The sequence below is a fragment of the Mobula birostris genome, unplaced genomic scaffold (assembly GCF_030028105.1).
Source record: "Mobula birostris isolate sMobBir1 unplaced genomic scaffold, sMobBir1.hap1 scaffold_1166, whole genome shotgun sequence".
In the NCBI taxonomy this organism is placed as follows: Eukaryota; Metazoa; Chordata; class Chondrichthyes; order Myliobatiformes; family Myliobatidae; genus Mobula; species Mobula birostris.
In genome coordinates this window covers 83827-101306 of record NW_027274207.1, presented here as the reverse complement: position 1 = coordinate 101306, position 17480 = coordinate 83827, and the positions used below count along the sequence as shown (strand labels likewise).

The window sequence follows — 17480 nt, the reverse complement described above, 5'->3', positions numbered from 1 at the left end:
AGGTGGATGCTTTCCTGGTGTCATGGATTCTTGATTACTTGACTGGCAGACCACAGTACGTGTGCTTGCAACACTGTGTGTCCGACAGAGTGATCAGCAGCACTGGGGCTCCACAGGGGGCTGTCTTGTCTCCCTTTCTCTTCACCATTTACACCTTGGACTTCAACTACTGCACAGAGTCCTGTCATCTTCAGAAGTTTTCAGATGACTCTGCCATAGTTGGATGCATCAGCAAGGGAGATGAGGTTGAGTACAGGGCTACGGTAGGAAACTTTGTCACATGGTGTGAGCAGAATTATCTGCAGCTTAATGTGAAAAAGACTAAGGAGCTGGTGGTAGACCTGAGGAGAGCGAAGGTACCGGTGACCCCTATTACCATCCAGGGGGTCAGTGTGGACATGGTGGAGGATTACAAATACCTGGGGATACGAATTAACAATAAACTGGACTGGTCAAAGAACACTGAGGCTGTCTACAAGAAGGGTCAGAGCCATCTCTATTTCCTGAGGAGACTGAGGTCCTTTAACATCTGCCAGACGATGCTGAGGATGTGGTGGCCAGTGCTATCATGTTTGCTGTTGTGTGCTGGGGCAGCAGGCTGAGGGTAGCAGACACCAACAGAATCAACAAACTCATTCGGAAGGCCAGTGATGTTGTGGGGATGGAACTGGACTCTCTCACGGTGGTGTCTGAAAAGAGGATGCTGTCTAAGTTGCATGCCGTCTTGGACAATTTCTCCTATCCACTACATAATGTACTGGGTGGGCACAGGAGTACATTCAGCCAGAGACTCACTCCACCGAGATGCAACACAGAGAGTCATAGGAAGTCATTCCTGCCTGTGGCCATCAAACTTTACAACTCCTCCCTTGGAGGGTCAGACACCCTGAGCCAATAGGCTGGTCCTGGACTTATTTCATAATTTACTGGCATAATTTACATATTACTATTTAACTATTCATGGTTTTATTACTATTTATTACTTATAGTGCAACTGTAACGAAAACTAATTTCCCCCGGGATCAATAAAGTATGACTATGACTATGATTGAACACCTTGAAGTCCACATGTACTATGTCTCAATAGCACTACGGACTCAATAGTGAAGGGAACAAACAAAAGATTCTGTGGACATGACCAGGGTACTCGGGTGGTATGTTGCCTCCCAGGTGCCAGGGTCAAGGACGTCTCAGAACATGTCCACAACATTTTGGAGAGGGAGGGAGAGTAGCCAGATGTCTTGGTATGTATTGGTAACAATAATATAGGAAGGAAAAGCACAGAGGTCTTGAAAAGAGAATTTAGAGAGCTAGGTAGAATGTTGAGAAGCAGGACCTCCCGGATAGTAATTTCTGGATTGCTGCCTATGCCAGTGAGGGTAGAAACAGGATGACTTGGCAGATAAATGCATATGGCTGAGAAGCTGGTGAGGGGGGCAGGGCTTCAGGTTCTTGGATTATTGGGATCTCTTCTGGGGAAGGTATGACCTGTTCAAAAGTGACAGGTTGCACCTAAACCCAAGGGGTGGGGGGGGGGCCAGTATTCTTGCAGGCAGGTTTGCTAGAGCTAATTTGGCAGGGGGTGGGAACCAGAGTGAAGGGACTCAGGATAGGACGGATGGTTAAAAAAAAGTAAAAATAGCGTGCAGGTCAGACTGTCAGGAAGGGCAGGCAGGTGATGGGATTTAGTTGCAGCCAACAGGCTGAGTATCAAAACATTAAGTTTGTTACTTTAATGGCCAGAGGATCCATTTTATTGAACTGGAAGGAGACCAATCCTCCTACCACATTTCAATGGTTTTCCCAAACTATATCATGTTTAAATCTAGAAAAAATCAGAAGTGACATTTTTGGTCCTTCAGTTAAATTTGAAGAGATTGGAAACCATTTATTCAACATTTTCATATGATGTAATTTGACCTTTCCGAATCTTTCTTATTAACTTAAAATATATGAATAGAGGAGCGGAGTTGATGACATTATTGAACGTGTTCGATTTAAGATATTGGTCCAGCCTTGTCTTGTTCCGTTTGCGCTTTTTTTGGGGTTTAGTATTTAGTTTTTTTTTGGGGGGGGGTTTCTTTGTATTATTTTTTTTCTTTTTATTTCTTTTTTCTCTATGATTGACTATATTAAGAGTTTGGAAGTCTATTACACCTGTATTATTTGAAATCTTTTTTGTACATGTTTATCAACGATAAGATTATTCCAATCTCTCTGTATTAATATTGTTATTCTGTTTATAATTTTGGAAAATGTGTGGGCACATGGCCAAGTGGTTAAGGCATTGGACTAGCTACCTGAAGGTCATGAATTCGAGCCTCAGCCAAGGGAACGTGTTGTGTCCTTGAGCAAGGCACTTAATCACACATTGCTCTGCGACAACACTGCTGCCAAGCTGTATGGGTCCTAATGCCCTTCCCTTGGACAACATTGGTGTCGTGGAGAGGGGAGACTTACAGCATGGGCAACTGCTGGCCTTCCATACAACCTTGGCCAGGCCTGCGCCCTGGAGAGTGAAGACTTTCCAGACGCAGATCCATGGTCTTGCAAGACTAACGGATGCCTAATTTTAGAAAATTAATAAAAAGATTTAAAAAGAAAGAAAGAAAACGTTAAGAATGCAGAATCAGAAAGGACAGCAAATGTGATATTCAAGGTGTTGTATCTAAATGCGCTAGTATAAGAAATAAGGTGGTTGATCTTGTTGCAATATTACAGATTGCCAGGTATGATGTTGTAGCCATCACTGAATCATGGTTGAAAGATGGTTGTAGTTGGGAGCTGAATGTCCAAGATTACACATTATGTTGGAGGGATAGGAAGATAGGCAGAGGGGGTGGTGTGGATCTACTGGTAAAGAATGTCATCAAATCAGTAGAAAGATGTAACATAGGATCAAAAGATGTTGAATCGTTGTGGGTTGAGTTAAGAAACTGCAAGGGTAAAAGGACCCTGATGGCAGTTATATACAGGCCTCCCAACAGTGGCTGGGAGGTGGATCACAGATTACAACAGGAAATAGAAAAGGCCTGTCAAAAGGACAATGTTATGGTAGTCATGCAACATTTTAACATGCAGGTCGATTGGGAAAATCAGATTGGTAATGGATCTCAAGAGAGTGAGTTTGTTGAATGCCTAAGAGATGGCTTTTTCGAGCAGTTTGTTATCCAGCCTACCAGGGGATCAGCTATACTGGATTGAGTGTTATGTAATGAACCAGAGATGATAGGGAGCTTAAGGTAAAAGAACCCTTTGGTCCCGGTGATCACAATATGATGGAATTCAACTTGAAATTTGATAAGGAGAAAGTAAAGTCTGATGGAGCAGTATTTCAGTGGTAAGGGAAATTACAGTGATATGACAGAGGAGTTGGCCAAAGTAAATTGGAAGGAGCTTCTGGGTGGGATGTCAGCAGAGCAGCAATGGTGTGCGTTTCTGGGAAAAATGAGGAAGGTGCAGGACATATATATTCCAAAAATGAAGAAATACTCAAATGGTAAAATAGTACAACCATGGCTGATAAGGGAAGTCAAAGCTATTGTAAAAACAAAAGAAAGGGCACACAACAAAGCAAAAATTAGTGGGAAGATAGAGGATTGGGAAGTTTTAAAAACTACTGAGAGCGACTAAAAAATCATTAGAAGGGAAAAGATGAACTATGAAAGCAAGCTAGGAAATAATATCAAAGTGGATATAAAAAGCTTTTTTTCCAAGTATAAAAATAAAAGAGAACTGAGAACGGATACGGGACTGCAAGAAAATGAGGCCAGAGAAATAATATCGGGGGACAAGGAGATGGCTGATGAACTAAGTGAGTGCTCTGCATTAGTCTTCACAGTGGAAGACACTAGCAGTATGCCTGACGTTGTAGTGTGTGAAGGAAGAGAAGTGGGTGCAGTTACTATTACAAGAGCAAAGGTGCTCAAAAAGCTGAAAGAGCTAAAGTTACATAAGTCACCCGGACCAGATGAACTGCACCCTGGGGATCTGAAAGAGGTAGCGTTTGAGATGGTGGTGGCATTAGAAATGATCTTTCAAAATTGATTGGACCCTGGCATGGTGCCAGAGGACTAGAAGATTGTAAATGTCACTCCACTCGTTTAGAAAGGAGGAAGGCAGCAGAAAGGAAATTATAGACCAGCTAGCTTGACCTCAGTGGTTGGGGAGATGTTAGAGTCAATTGTTAAAGAAGAGTTGATGGAGTGCTTGGTGACACAGGACAAGATAGTGCAGAGTCAGCGTGGTTTCCTTCAGGGAAAATCGTGCCTGACACACCTGTAGGAATTCTTTGAGGAGATTACAAGTAGGATAGATAAAGGGAATGTAATGGATGTTGTACATTTGGACTTTCAGAAGGCCTTTGACTAGATACCACATGTGAGGCTGCTTACCAAGTTAAGATCCCATGGTATTACAGGAAAGTTACTACCATGGTTAGAGCATTGGCTGATTGGTAGGAGGCAGTGAGTGGGAATAAAAGCATCCTCATTTGGTTGGCTACCAGTGATTGTTGGTGTTCCGCAGGGGTCAGTGTTGGGGCCAGTTCATGCTGAATACGAGTGATTTAGATGATGAAATAGATGGCTTTGTTGCCAAGATTGTAGATGATACGAAGATTACTGGAGGGGCAGGCAGTGTTGAGGAAACAGGAAGGCTGCAGAAGGACTGAGACAGATTTAGAGAATGGGCAAGAAAGTGGCAAGTGAAAACAGTGTTGGAAAATGCATGGTCATGCACTTCGGTAGTAGAAATAAATGAGTGGACTATTTTCTAAATGGGGAGAAAATCCAAAAATCTGAGATGCAAAGGGACTTGAGAGTTCTTGTGCAGAACAGTTTAAAGGTAACTTGCAGGTTGAGTCGGTGGTGAGGTAGGCAAATGCCATGTTAGCATTCATTTCAAGAGGTCTAGAATAGAACAACAAGGATGTGATGCTGAGGCTTTAAAAGGCACTGGTGAGGCCTCACCTTGAGTATTGTGAACAGTTTTGCACCCCTCATCTTAGAAAAGATGTGCTGGCATTGGAGAGGGTCCAGAGGAGGTTTACAAGGATGATTCCAGGAATGAAAGGGTTATCATATGAGGAACGTTTGATGGCTCTAGGTCTGTGCTCATTGGAATTCAGAGGAGGGGATCTCATTGAAAGCTTTTGAATGTTGAAAGGTCTAGACAGAGTAGATGTGGAAAGGATGAGACACAGCCTCGAGATGAGGGGCACCCTTTCAAAACAGAGATGCGGAAAAATTTCCTTAGCCAAAGGGTGGTGAATTTGTGGAATTTGTTGTCACATGCAGCTGTGGAGGCCAGGTTATTGGGTGTATTTAAGGCAGAGACTGTTAGGATCTTGATTGGACTTGGCATCAAAGATTATGGGACGAAGCCCGGGAACTGGGGTTGAGGAGGGGGAAAAAAGGATCAGCCATGGTTGAATGGCAGAGCAGACTCAATGGGCCAGATGAGCTAATTCTGCTCCTATGTCTTACGGTCTTATGCCTACTACTCTGTTCTCATTGACCTTCTTGGTTACTTCAAAAAACTCAAAGTTGTGATAAATGAACTCCCAAGCACAAAGCCATACTGACTCTCCCTAATTGACTTCTGACCTTCCAGAAGTACATGATATAGGTCTTATCCTTCACAATCCCTTTCAGTAACCTGCCTATTACAGATGTTAGGCTATCTACAGTTCCCAGGTTTTACTTTACAGCTCTTCTGAAATAAAGGGACAACATTACCCACCCTCCAATGTTCCAGCACTTGACACATCATTACCAGCATTTGGAAATACAGGGGTTGGTCAGAGATAGTCAGCTGGCTTTGTGTGTGGAATATCATGTGACACCAATTTGACCGAGTTTTTGAAGAAGAAACCAAAAACATCAAAGACTCCCACCATCCAGGCCACGACATCTTCTCACTACTGCCATTGGGCAGGAGGTATAGAAGCCTTAAGTCCCATACCACCAAGTTCAGGAACAGTTATTTCCCTACAACTATTAGGCTCCCCGCTAGTTGTTTGTCAGTCTTTGTTTACGTATATGTTTTCATTAAATGTTATTGTATATCTTTTTTCCTGCAAATTCTTGCAAGAAAATGTATCTCAAGATAGTATATGATAACATATCTATACTTTGATAGCAAATTTATTTGAACTTTGAAATTTGAGGGTAGGGCAGTAGACAAGGTCTATATGAACTTCAGTAAGGCCTTTGATAAGTTTCCACATGGTAGGCTGCTGTGAAAAGTTGGATCTCATGCAACCCAGGAAGAGCTGGCGAACTGGATACACGGTTGGCTTGATGGTAGGAAGCAAAGGATGATAGTGGAAAGTTTTTTATTTGACTATTTCCCAGGGTAGGCAAATCAAGAACTAGAGGCCGTAAGTTTAATAGGGACTTGAAGCACCCCTCCTTTATTTAAAAACAAAGGATGGTGTATGTAGAATCAACAGTCAGAGGAAGTGGTTGAGGCAGGTACAATAACAACTTTCAAAAGACAGCTGGACAGGTACATGAATGGGAAAGAGTTATGGACCAAACAAGGCAACTAGGACTAGCTTGACTGGATGTTCATCAGGTTTTATGCATCCTCTCGTGCAAAGACAACCATTTTATCCCATTTTCTCCTCTAATCTTTTTCCCAATTACTCAAAAGCTTGTTTCCCTAGCTGTGACCTTTGCTGAGTGAAAGTGATCTTTCACATTGACTCCATCTCACCCACCTCATTATTTTATACATCTCAGCCTCGTCAAAGCCTCGTCATCTACAGTTTTCCAGTCCTGCAGCATCCTGAAAATCCCCTCTGCACCGTCTCTAGTGCGATCGTATCTCTCCTGGAATGTGGAGACCAGGACTGCCCCAGTACTCCAGCTGTGGTATTGTACACAGTTGCAGCACACCTCCCTGCTCTCTGTCTGGCCTTGCTGACTCATCAATGCCTGCCTTTCCAAATTAATCCTGTCCTTCAGTATCTTGGGATAAATCTCTTCAGGTCCTGGAGTTATTCACCATAATGTTTTACAGAACACAGCGTACAACTCCTCCTCCTTATCATTGACATGCCTAGAATATCAACACCCCCTCCCTCATCTTACCTTTACCCATATCGACCCTGGTGAATACCAATGCCAGGTACACACTGAGGACCTCATTCACAACCTCAGTTCAGACCTACCAGACAAATGTACAGCCTTTTCCCTCACTCCCCCAGATTCCACCACAGGGGTAAATCATAGCAGACAACAAACACACCAGCCCACATGAGAGAAAACCGAACACCCGGTGGAAACTCACACAGTCACAGGGAGAATGAGCAAACTCCACAAAGACAGCACCAGAGGTCAGGATTGAACCCGGGTCTCAGAGGCAGCAGTTTGTGTGTGTGTGTGTGTGTGTGTGTGTGTGTGTGTGTGTGTGTGTGCGCGCGCGTGCGTGCTTTGGGTGCGTGTGCTTTGTGCATGCGTGTGTGTGTGTTTTGTGTGTTGTATGTGTGTGTGTGTGTGTGTGTGTGTGTGTGTGTGTGTGTGTGTGTTTGTTTTGTGTGTGTGCGTGCGGCTAAGAGGGGCACGGAGAGGCAGAGAGGTCTTTCGGCCCACAAGACTGTACTGACATTCCCCATCATTCACACCAATCCAATTCCCTCAGTGCTGGTTGGGAGGTCCCACCCTAGAACTGCGCGTAGTGACCCACCTGAATGAGTGACACTGCAGCTGTCGGTGAGTCCTGACACCCATCGGGTGGCTGTGGGCAGCCAGTCGACACAGGGCTGTAGGCTGGAGGGGTCAGGACCAGGGGTCTCTGCAGCAACTGCAGAATGGTGGAGATATCAGCCATGACCTGGGACTCTAGTCTGGAGGCAGGAAGAGAGGAGGTTAAACAGGGTCAGAGGGCAGAGGTCCATCCTGCAGGGAGAAGTTAGGACTCAGTATATGGCCAGGATTCAGTCCTGGGTCATAGATCAGACCTAGAGAAGAGGTAATGTATATTCAGACTTTTGTATCTTCTGCCTGGTGGAAGTGGGGAGAAAACAGAATGTCTGGGGTCAGTGGGGACTCTGATTGTGCTGTCTGCTTTACTGAGGCCTGGGTCACAGGTGATGTATATTCAGGCTTTTGTATCTTCTACCCAATGGGAGTCTATGGAGGGAAGACTGGTTGCATGACTTGCAGACCTTCTTCCACGACTCTGTACACTTTCTTGTAATTGTAACAACGTGCCAAGCAGTTGGTGCTTTGATAAAAATTGACAAAAGGTTGAGGGGGGCATGCTAAACTTCTTTAGCCATTGGCAAGCTTTCTTGTCCGCTATTGACAAGCTCTATTGTTTTGCTGCCTTGAGGGAAAGGTTGTTGTCATGACACCATGTTGTTAACCTTTCTATCTCCTTCCTGCAACTCCAATTCATTGTTATTTGAGATGTGACCCACTGTGTTGATTTCATCTACAAACATGTAGAAGCGGTTAGAGTGGAATCTGGCCCTGCAGTTATCAGTATAAACAGGCTCGAGGAGGAGGCTGAGGACACAACCTTTGCATCACCAGTATTAAGAATAATCTTGGCTGAGGGGTCACTCCATGGTGAGGGGTCAGAAGTCAGAATGGGGTGAGGAATCATTACCTGGTTAGCTGCTCCTGCAGGAGCTGGAGCCTACGGTTGATGTTGGCCCACTGGGTCCGGTTGGGAGTGGGCACTGACTGGGGGCCTGAATGAGGAGTGACCGCTGGTCGGGAGATGTCCTGCAGCAGGTGGGGAGTTGGTCCAGCCCAGAAACTGAAGATGTTGGAGAAAGGTCCTATGAGACACAAGGGGACATCGTCACTCTGGAGGAGAGATTGGACACACGAAAAGAGAGATCCATCATTCCATGGGAGAGGCAATAAGCCTGTCGCACTGAGGATATCAGTCCGAGGGATGATCCTTACCGTGGCCACAGTTCTAGCTGCTAATACCTCACGATGCCGGTCAGGGTTGGCCAATGTGGGCCCTTCACATGCGAGGGAACCCAGTGCAGCCCCAGAGTAGAGGGAGCAAGACCCTCGGGGTGAGAATGGAAAAGCCAGACCTTGCCTGACATCAGCTGGTGTCATATCTTCATTGTCGTAGACACCGTCATTGAACCCTCTGACTCTGCTGTCAAAGAGACCCCCAGCCTCCCCATCTCCCTGGGGCTTCACCCCAACTCCGCTTGTGCAGAGCACACCATGCCCGAGCTGCAGTGTGACAGCGGTCAGTGTCAGCACCTCTTTCTGTGTCAGATCTCCCCACCTGTGCTGCCGGTATGGCCACTTTCTCTCTGCGACTCACTTCCCTGGATGATGAGGAAGTCGCTTTGCGTGGTGGAACACTTGAGTGGAGCGAGCTCAATGACCCTGGGGAAGGGGGCCGTGTGCTCCTGGTCTCTCTGCAGGGAGTGAGAGGGCGAAGTATTGTGCCTCTTCTCTCTGCCCACTCCACACATGACTCCTGGGAGAGTGTCATTCCACATTCGGCCCCTGTCCGGCTGGTCAGCGCCTGAAGCACAAAGGACACATTAGTTAACAGTGGATGCAGTGGTCAGTGAGTGACAGTGGCCTTGGACATTACTGCAACATCAATATCCTTACCACAAGGGTGTCAAGTCGCACCAGGATCAGCCCTGCAGGACAGGTCAGGGCCGGGACCTTTGCGGCTTGTAATTTTGTATAAGTGATTCTGATGAGAGATTGGGGGGTGGGGTTGATGAGCATAAGCAGTAAGTTGGTGACGTATGGGAATTGGTGAAGTTATAGATACTGAAGAAGGGTGTTTAATGATACAGTGGGACTTGAATCAGTTAAGAGAGCTTGGTGGGACAGGGATAAATGGAATTTAATGTGAACATGTGTAAGGTGATGAACTTTGGGAGGTCAGATTCTGTCAGGACATAGAGAGTAAAAAGCAGAGACACAAAGAACTGGATGAATGGAGGTACCTTTGGGTATAAGTACACAGCTCATTGAAAGTGGTGACAAGTAGGCAGGGTGGTGAAGAAGGCATTTGGTACAATTGCCTTCGTGTTCTACAGCACTGAGTAAAAGAGTTGAACATCATGCTGCAGTTGTACAAAACATTAACTGGACCACACTTGGAGTATTGTGTACAGTTCTGGTCTACGCACTGCAGGCTGGATGTGGCAGCAATAGAAAGAGTGCAAAAGAGATTCACGGGAACATTATCTGGAATGGATGGCTGTAGTTATCCGAGATTGGATAGTTTGGGTTTATTCTCACCCGTACAGAGAAGGCTGAGGGGACACCTTACAGTGGTTTATAAAATTGAGAGGTATTGTTTGAGCAGATTGTCACAGTTTCTTTCCCAGGACAGGTGAGTTTCGAACTAGAGGGTACAGGTTTAAGTTGAGAGGAGAGAAATTTAAAGGAGATTTGAGGGTTAAGTTTTTCCATGCAGGTGGTGAATATCTGCAGCACACTGTCAGAGGAGGTGATGGAAGCAGACACAGCTATAATGTTTGAAAGGCACTTGGCCAGGAGTTGGACGGGAAAGGTGTGGAGGAAAGGCTGGCTAGTCAAGTCCAGTTGAGTACGGTGAGGTACAGTAAAAGCTCGCTCACAGCAGCATCACAGGCACCTAGGTACAGACAACACACAGAACATAAATTATACATAAATTATACCAGACAGTGAAGATAAAAGACTGTGCAAAACAGGGCATTATGCAGAGACAAATCCGTGCTAGTGCAGGAGGTAGTTGTGGGCAATTGCTGAGGCAATGTGAAGTTGGTTCAAGAACTGAATGGTTGAAGGGAAGTTGCTGTCCTTAATCTTATGGTGTGGGATTTCGGGCTTCTCTGTCTCCTCTCCGATGTCATGGCCCGGATGGTGAGGATCCTTTTGATGGATGCTGCCTTACTGAGGCTGGGACTGTTTTCCCTAGAGTGAAAGAAGCTGAGCGGTGACCTTAGAGACTTATAAAATCATGAGGGGTGTAGATAAAGTCAATGGTTACCATCTTTTCTTCAGGGTAAGTAAGTCTAGAACTGGGGTCATGGGTTTAAGGTGAGAGGTGAAAGGTTTGAAGTAAATCCGAGAGGCAACCTCAGGGTGGTGGCTACATGGAGTGAGCTGCAGGGGAGCAGTAGACACGGGCACAATTACATTTACAAGACACTTAGCCGTTTGGATAGGGAACGTTTAGCAGGATAACGACCAAACATTGGCAAATGGGACTAGCTCAGGAAGGCACCATGGTCGGCGTGGACAGGTTGGGCCGAATCACCTGTTTCCATGCAGTATAACTCTGACTATGATCAACTATGTCCCTTCAGCCTATCTATACTAGCCCCAGGTGCCTGCATTCAAACCATGTTCTTCCATGCCTTGGATATTTGTGTGTCTATCTAATCATAGGATCGAACTCACTGCCTGCTCTGGCAGTAGGTTCCATATATCCCCCACTCTCTATGAAATATCTTCCCCTCACCTTAAACCATCCACCCAACACCCCAACGTTCCTCAACACATCAGCAAACCTTGCTGGGGGCAATCCTGTTCTCACCTGGGGGCTATCCCGTTCTTCCCCCTGTGCCCTCCACCCTGTCCCTCACCCTCAGTCTTCATCCGGAATGGAAGCGTACTCCTGCGTGGACAGCCAGACACCGTCACCTTCTGACCAGAGCTGGAGCTCCGCGTCATTGAGGTCTGTGGGGAAAGAGGGAGTGACAGCAGGATCAGGGAAAGTTCCCCTTCCCCACACACATCCCAGTCCCTCCATACAGTCCCGTCCCACGGACCCCCACACCACCATATCCCTCCCCACCCACCAAACCCACTCCAAACCCCTTGTGCATGCCTGCATGCACCTCCCCCCCCTATAGAGCAGGGACTGTCCCCCCAACACCACACCCCTCCCAAACCCTGTTCCCCCGCCCCCCCCCCCCCCCCACCGTCCTTCACTTACATCTCGCAGGTTGAAGGTGATCTCCAGGTTTGCCCAGAAGTGCCTGGAGAACTCGGGGTAGGATTCCAGAACCTCCAAAAGGTCCGTGCTTTGAATCCGGTGCAGGTCACAGTAGGTCAGCGCCCTCACGTCCGCGCTCGACTTCCCCGCACGGGCAAACAGGTGGGTGGGCTCCCCAAACACATCGTTCTTTCCTAGGAGTAGTGGACACCAGCTTAGGGAGCAAGCAGGGCTGTGGGAACACCAGCAGAAACTCGGCACCAGGGATCCTGGCACTCCCTCACCCTGGCTGCTCCCTCTCGGCACCGAACGTCCATTTTTGTGACACCCAGTAGACTCTGCACCATCTGCACATTGCACCCATTCTCTGTGAGAGCACCCAAACTCGCCAGCAGTGCCGCCCAGGACGAGGATGCCAACACCACACCTGCACGTTTCCTCCCATTCACACAGCTCCACTGGGCCGATACCCTGTCCTGAATTGAGTTAGCCCCTCACCTAAACCCTGGTCTGTATGCCCCCGGACCTACAACCACCATCCCTTCATCCCCAACTCCCTATCCACCCCGTCCCTCCTCCAACCTTCACTGCTTCACTGAGCCCAGTCTCTCCTGTTCACGGCAGAGTGAATCTCCTCCTCCAGGAAGCCCCCAAGACCCTCACCTCCCTGTGTCTGCAGTGTGGTGACACGGGAGTTTGCTGCCCTCGAATCATGGGGTCATCCAGCAAGAAACAGGTCCTTCGGCACAAATGGTCCACGCTGACCAAGATTCTCATCTGAGCTAGTCCCATTTGCCCGCTAAACCTTTCCTGTGCATGCACTTGTCCAAGAACTACTTGAATGTTAATAGACCAACGCCAACCACTTCCTCTGGCAGCTCGTTCCAAAAACTCACCACCCTCTGGGTGAAAAAGATCCCCTCAGGTTCCTATTGAATTTCTCCTCTCTCACCTTAAACCCACGCCCTCTAGTTCTTGATTCTCCAGCCCTGGGAACATGACTGAGTCACCCTGTCTGTACCCCTCTACCTCCATTGCTCCAGTGAATAGAGTCCCAGCCTGTCAACACTCCCCCTACCTCAGCCCCTCCAGTAATGGTGTTTCAGGGGAAGATGGGATCGAGGTACAGTACCAGGAGCGAGAGCGATGGGTGACCACCACACTTACCGAGAATGGCCAGAACCAGGTTGTCCCGTAGGATCTCAATGGAACCGCGGGAGATGAAGTAGAGGGCTGTGAGGACGTCACCAGCGTGGAGCAGCGTGTCGCCCGGTGGGGCATGTGTGGTCCTGAACTTGACGGCCAGAGCCCGAAGGCAACCAGCAGAGGCACCGTGGAATGCCTTGCAGTGCTGTAGGAGGCTGCGGTTCAGGTGGAGGCAGATGTCAGCCTGGAGGCAGTCAGGGAAACCCTTCAACACCTGTAACCGGGGGGAGATGGTGAAGAAGGGAGAGGGAGAGGGAAGGAATTGAAATTGATTTATTGTTGGATGTACTGAGGTACAACAAAAAGCTTGTCCTGCATACTGTTCATACAGATCAAATCATTACACAATACCTCCATAAAGGTAAAACAAAGACAATGTAGCAGCTACAGAGAAAGTGCAGTGGGGGTAGACAATAGAGTGCAACATCTTAAGGTAAACTGTTCTGGTGCTGGAGAATTGTTCAATCATCATATAACAGTGGATTAGAAGCCGTCCTTGAACTTTCATGATCTCAGGCTTTTGTATCGTCTGCCCCATGGGATGGGATGGGTCGGGGGCGCAAGAAGTGAAAATGTCCAGGTCTCTGTCCTGACGAAGGGTCTCGGCCTGAAACGTCGACCGTTCCTCTTCCTAGAGATGCTGCCTGGCCTGCTGCATTCACCAGCAACTTTGATGTGTGTTACTTGAATTTCCAGCATCTGCAGAATTCCTCTTGCTTAGGTCTCTGATTATGTTGGCTGCATTGCTGATGCAGTGAGAAGTGTAGACAGAGTCCCCAGAGAGAGAAGTTAGTTTCAGTGATGTGCTGCGCTTGTCCACAACTCTCTACTGTTTCTTCTTGTCACGGGCAGAGCAGTTGATGCATCCGGATAGGATGCTTCTATGGTGCACCAGTAAAAATTGGCGTTCCACAATTTTGCAGATGTTGCCATCATAGTGGCTGTAGGTGATGTTTACTCCAAGGAAGTTGAAGCTCTCTATCTCAATTACACTGACATGAACAGGAAGCTGATGAAGTCAATGACCAGCTTGTTGGCTTTGCTGATATTGAGGGAAAGGTTGTGTTGTGACACCATGTCACCAAGCTCTCTACCCTTCCTGTACTACTAATTGAGTGGTGTCACCTGCAAAACTGTGGATGGAGTAAGAGCAGAGTCTAGGCACGCAGTCGTGATCAAACAGGGAGTAGAGTGGGAGGCTGAGATCACAATCTGTGGAGCACCCGAGCTGAGAATATTTATGGGAGAGCTATTGCTGCTTATCCTTACTGATTGCAGACTGTTGGTCAGGAAGGCAACGATCCAGTTGCAGAGGGAGGTGTTGAGTCTCAAGTCTATGAATTTGGGGATGAGTTTGCTTGGAATTGTATGGGAGGGATTGGGGGAAGGGAGGTGGAGAGTCCAATTGGGGGTTGGGAGAGGAAAGGTGAATGGAGAAGGGATGGAGTGAGAGAGAACAATATTCAGAGAAATGGGGAGGGAAGGATGTAGAGAAGGAAAGAGCTGGAAGGTGGGGTGGATTAGGAGGTGGAAGGGAGCAGGAAGTGTGAGACAGAGGATGAGGGACAAGGACCAGCATTCATTGAACCACACCTACATACCCCATCCAGCCTCTCCCTCTCCTCTGGTGACCACTCTCCCACACGCAAACTCTACAACACCACCTACAGCCATTCAGCATTCAGCCAGTAGTGCAGAGGCCACTGGGTCTTAGAAGTCAGAGATCAGCAGTGAAGTCATCAGGTCAGTGGGGTCACCAAGGACACAGTGAGGTCAGAGGTTATGCACCGGAACCCTATCTCACCATTCGCCGCTCCCTACCCCTGCCTCTGACTCACCGCGTTCATGTCGATGCCGTTGGTGTAAGACCAGGCATGCTGGAAGTACTCCTCCAGTCGCTGGCGCAGGGGATTGGGGATCTGGTGGAAGCGGATGAACTCCCGGATCCGTAACATCTGGGTGTGGTATCGGGCGGTGCCCGAGTACAAACGCTGGATGATGGCAGAGACATTGCCAAAAATGCTGGCGTACATGAGGGCTGTGGAGAGAGAGCATGGATAAACGTGGAAAAGTAACGGCACAGCAGGACTCAGCACAACAGCTAAGGCAGCTGATCTGCAGGCAACACAACAGTCTGCTGGAAGAACTCATCCCCAGGAGGACTTCTTGACACAACATGAAGATCATCTAACCAGGGAAGCAATTATATGGGACTGATGCAGGGTTTTGACCCAAATGTCAACAATTTCTTTCCCCCAACAGATGCTGTGTGAGTTCCTCCAGTAGATTGTTTGTTGCTCCATATTCAAGCATCTGCATCCTCTGCTGTCTCCCGGTGAACCCGGGCTTGGATCAGTACATGGAACTACAATGTTGTAGCTTTAGACACTTGGCTGTGAGAAAGGACAGGTCTAGCAGTCAAAGTTCCTGGATTCAGATGTTTTAAACACAACAGAATGTGGAACATACAGTCTTGGACTGTGCAAAAGTCTTGTGATTTTGATATGAATCTCTGTTGTGGACTGAGAGTGGGAAGGGGGTAGAGCTAAGTGATCCAAGTGTGATCCAACCAGAACATTACCTCACAGCTCGTGAACTTAATTTCATGATTAATGAAGGCCAACACACATACGCCTTCTTAACAATCCCATCAACTTGCGTGGCAACTTGGTGCCTAAGGATGTGGACACCAAGATCCCTCTGTTCCTTCACATTGCCAGGAATCCTGTATTCTTCCTTCAGATTCAACCCTTCCACTTTTCTGGGGGGTGGTTACATTAGTACTGAGGGAGAATGTCACAGCCACACTTGGAGAGGATATCCTGGAGGGCTCCTCCACTGATGGATGAGAAAGTATGATGGGGTATACTCCAGCCCCGGGTGGCTAGCAAGAGATGGAGAATCAGGAATGTTGTGCTGGGAAATTTTTAACTTCTACAGTATTGACTTGGATTTTCTTACTGCAAGAGGCATTTGTTACATAATTTCAGGAAGCCTTACTGATACAAAATTTAAATACTCCATTGAGGAATTGGCCTCTGATCAGATAATCAAAGTTTCAGTGGTAGAGTATTTTGGGAACAATGACCACAATTGTTTAAAATTTAAGATAGTTATGGACAAAGATAAGACAGGCCTTCAGGTGAAACTGATAAAGCTGATGGGAGTGAATTAGAACATGGATTAGTACACCACAGGAACAGACCCTTTGATCCACAATGTTGCACTTAATTGATGCATAATTAAAATCCTAACTTCCCTTCTGCCTACACAATATCCATATCCCTCTATTTCCTGCACACTCATGTGTCTGTCTAAGGCACTTTGAATGTCTCTGTTGCGTTTACCTTCACCACCATTCCTGGCAGCACATTCCAAGCACCCACCACTCTGTGTAAAATCTTGCTTCGCACAACATTGAACTTGCCCTCCTCACCCTTAAATGCATGCCTACTACCATTATACATTTCAGCTCTGAGGAAAAGATCCTGACTGTCTTATCCATCTATCCTACCTATAATCTTATAAACCTCTATTGGATCTCCCCTCAGCCTCTGCAGCTCGAGAGGAAACAACCCAATATTGTCCAGCCTCTCCTTATAGCACATGCCCTCTAATCCATGCAACAACCTGATAAACCTCTTCTGCACCCCTTCTAAATCCTTCCTATAATGGGGTGACTAGGACTGAGTGCAATACTGGATATGCAGTGTAACTGCAATTTTATAAAGCTATAACATCGCTTCCCAAATTTTGAACTCTGTGCCCCAACAAATAAAGCAAACATGTCTATGCCTTCTTTACTATCCTGTCAACTGGTGCAGACACTTTCAGTGACCTATGAACTTGGACCCCAAGATCCATCTGCATACCGAGGTGTTGTCTTGCCATTAACTGTGTATTGTCTCTTTTCACTTGATCTCTCAAAGTGCAACACTCACACTTGTCCAGATTAAACTCTATCTGCCATTTCTGCAACTTATCTATCTCCTGCTGTAACCTTTGCTAATCTTCTACGCTATCCACAACAGCACGTTTGTATCATCTCTGAACTTACAAACCCACCTGGGACATCGATAGGATGCAAAGCTGGGCTGAGAAGTGGCAGATGGAGTTCAACCCAGATAAATACGAGGTGGTTCACTTTGGTAGGTCAAATATGATGGCAGAATATAGTATTAATGGTAAGACTCTTGGCAGTGTGGAGGATCAGAGGGATTTTGGGGTCCGAGTCCATAGGACACTCAAAGCTGCTGTGCAGGTTGACTCTGTGGTTAAGGCGACATATGGTGCATTGGCTTTCATCAATCGTGGGATTGAGCTTAAGAGCCAAGTGG

General features: G+C 47.0%; 1 protein-coding gene across 8 annotated transcripts in view; it reads right to left on the bottom strand.

Moving 5' to 3' along the window:
* Positions 1-17480, bottom strand: part of LOC140192344 (voltage-gated inwardly rectifying potassium channel KCNH6-like) — a 65022-nt gene that overhangs the window by 2492 nt on the left and 45050 nt on the right. For 7 of the 8 annotated variants that reach the window (XM_072249982.1, XM_072249981.1, XM_072249985.1 and 4 more), the window contains 7 exons: positions 14982-15181; positions 13105-13357; positions 11938-12131; positions 11585-11678; positions 9268-9513; positions 8620-8794; positions 7693-7852 (listed from right to left, as the gene is read on the bottom strand). In XM_072249982.1, coding sequence (XP_072106083.1) covers positions 7693-7852; positions 8620-8794; positions 9268-9513; positions 11585-11678; positions 11938-12131; positions 13105-13357; positions 14982-15181 — 1322 coding nt within the window. Of the gene's footprint in view, positions 1-7692; positions 7853-8619; positions 8795-9267; positions 9514-11535; positions 11679-11937; positions 12132-13104; positions 13358-14981; positions 15182-17480 lie in introns of those variants that run through there. The other variant, XM_072249987.1, reaches the window with a different exon arrangement.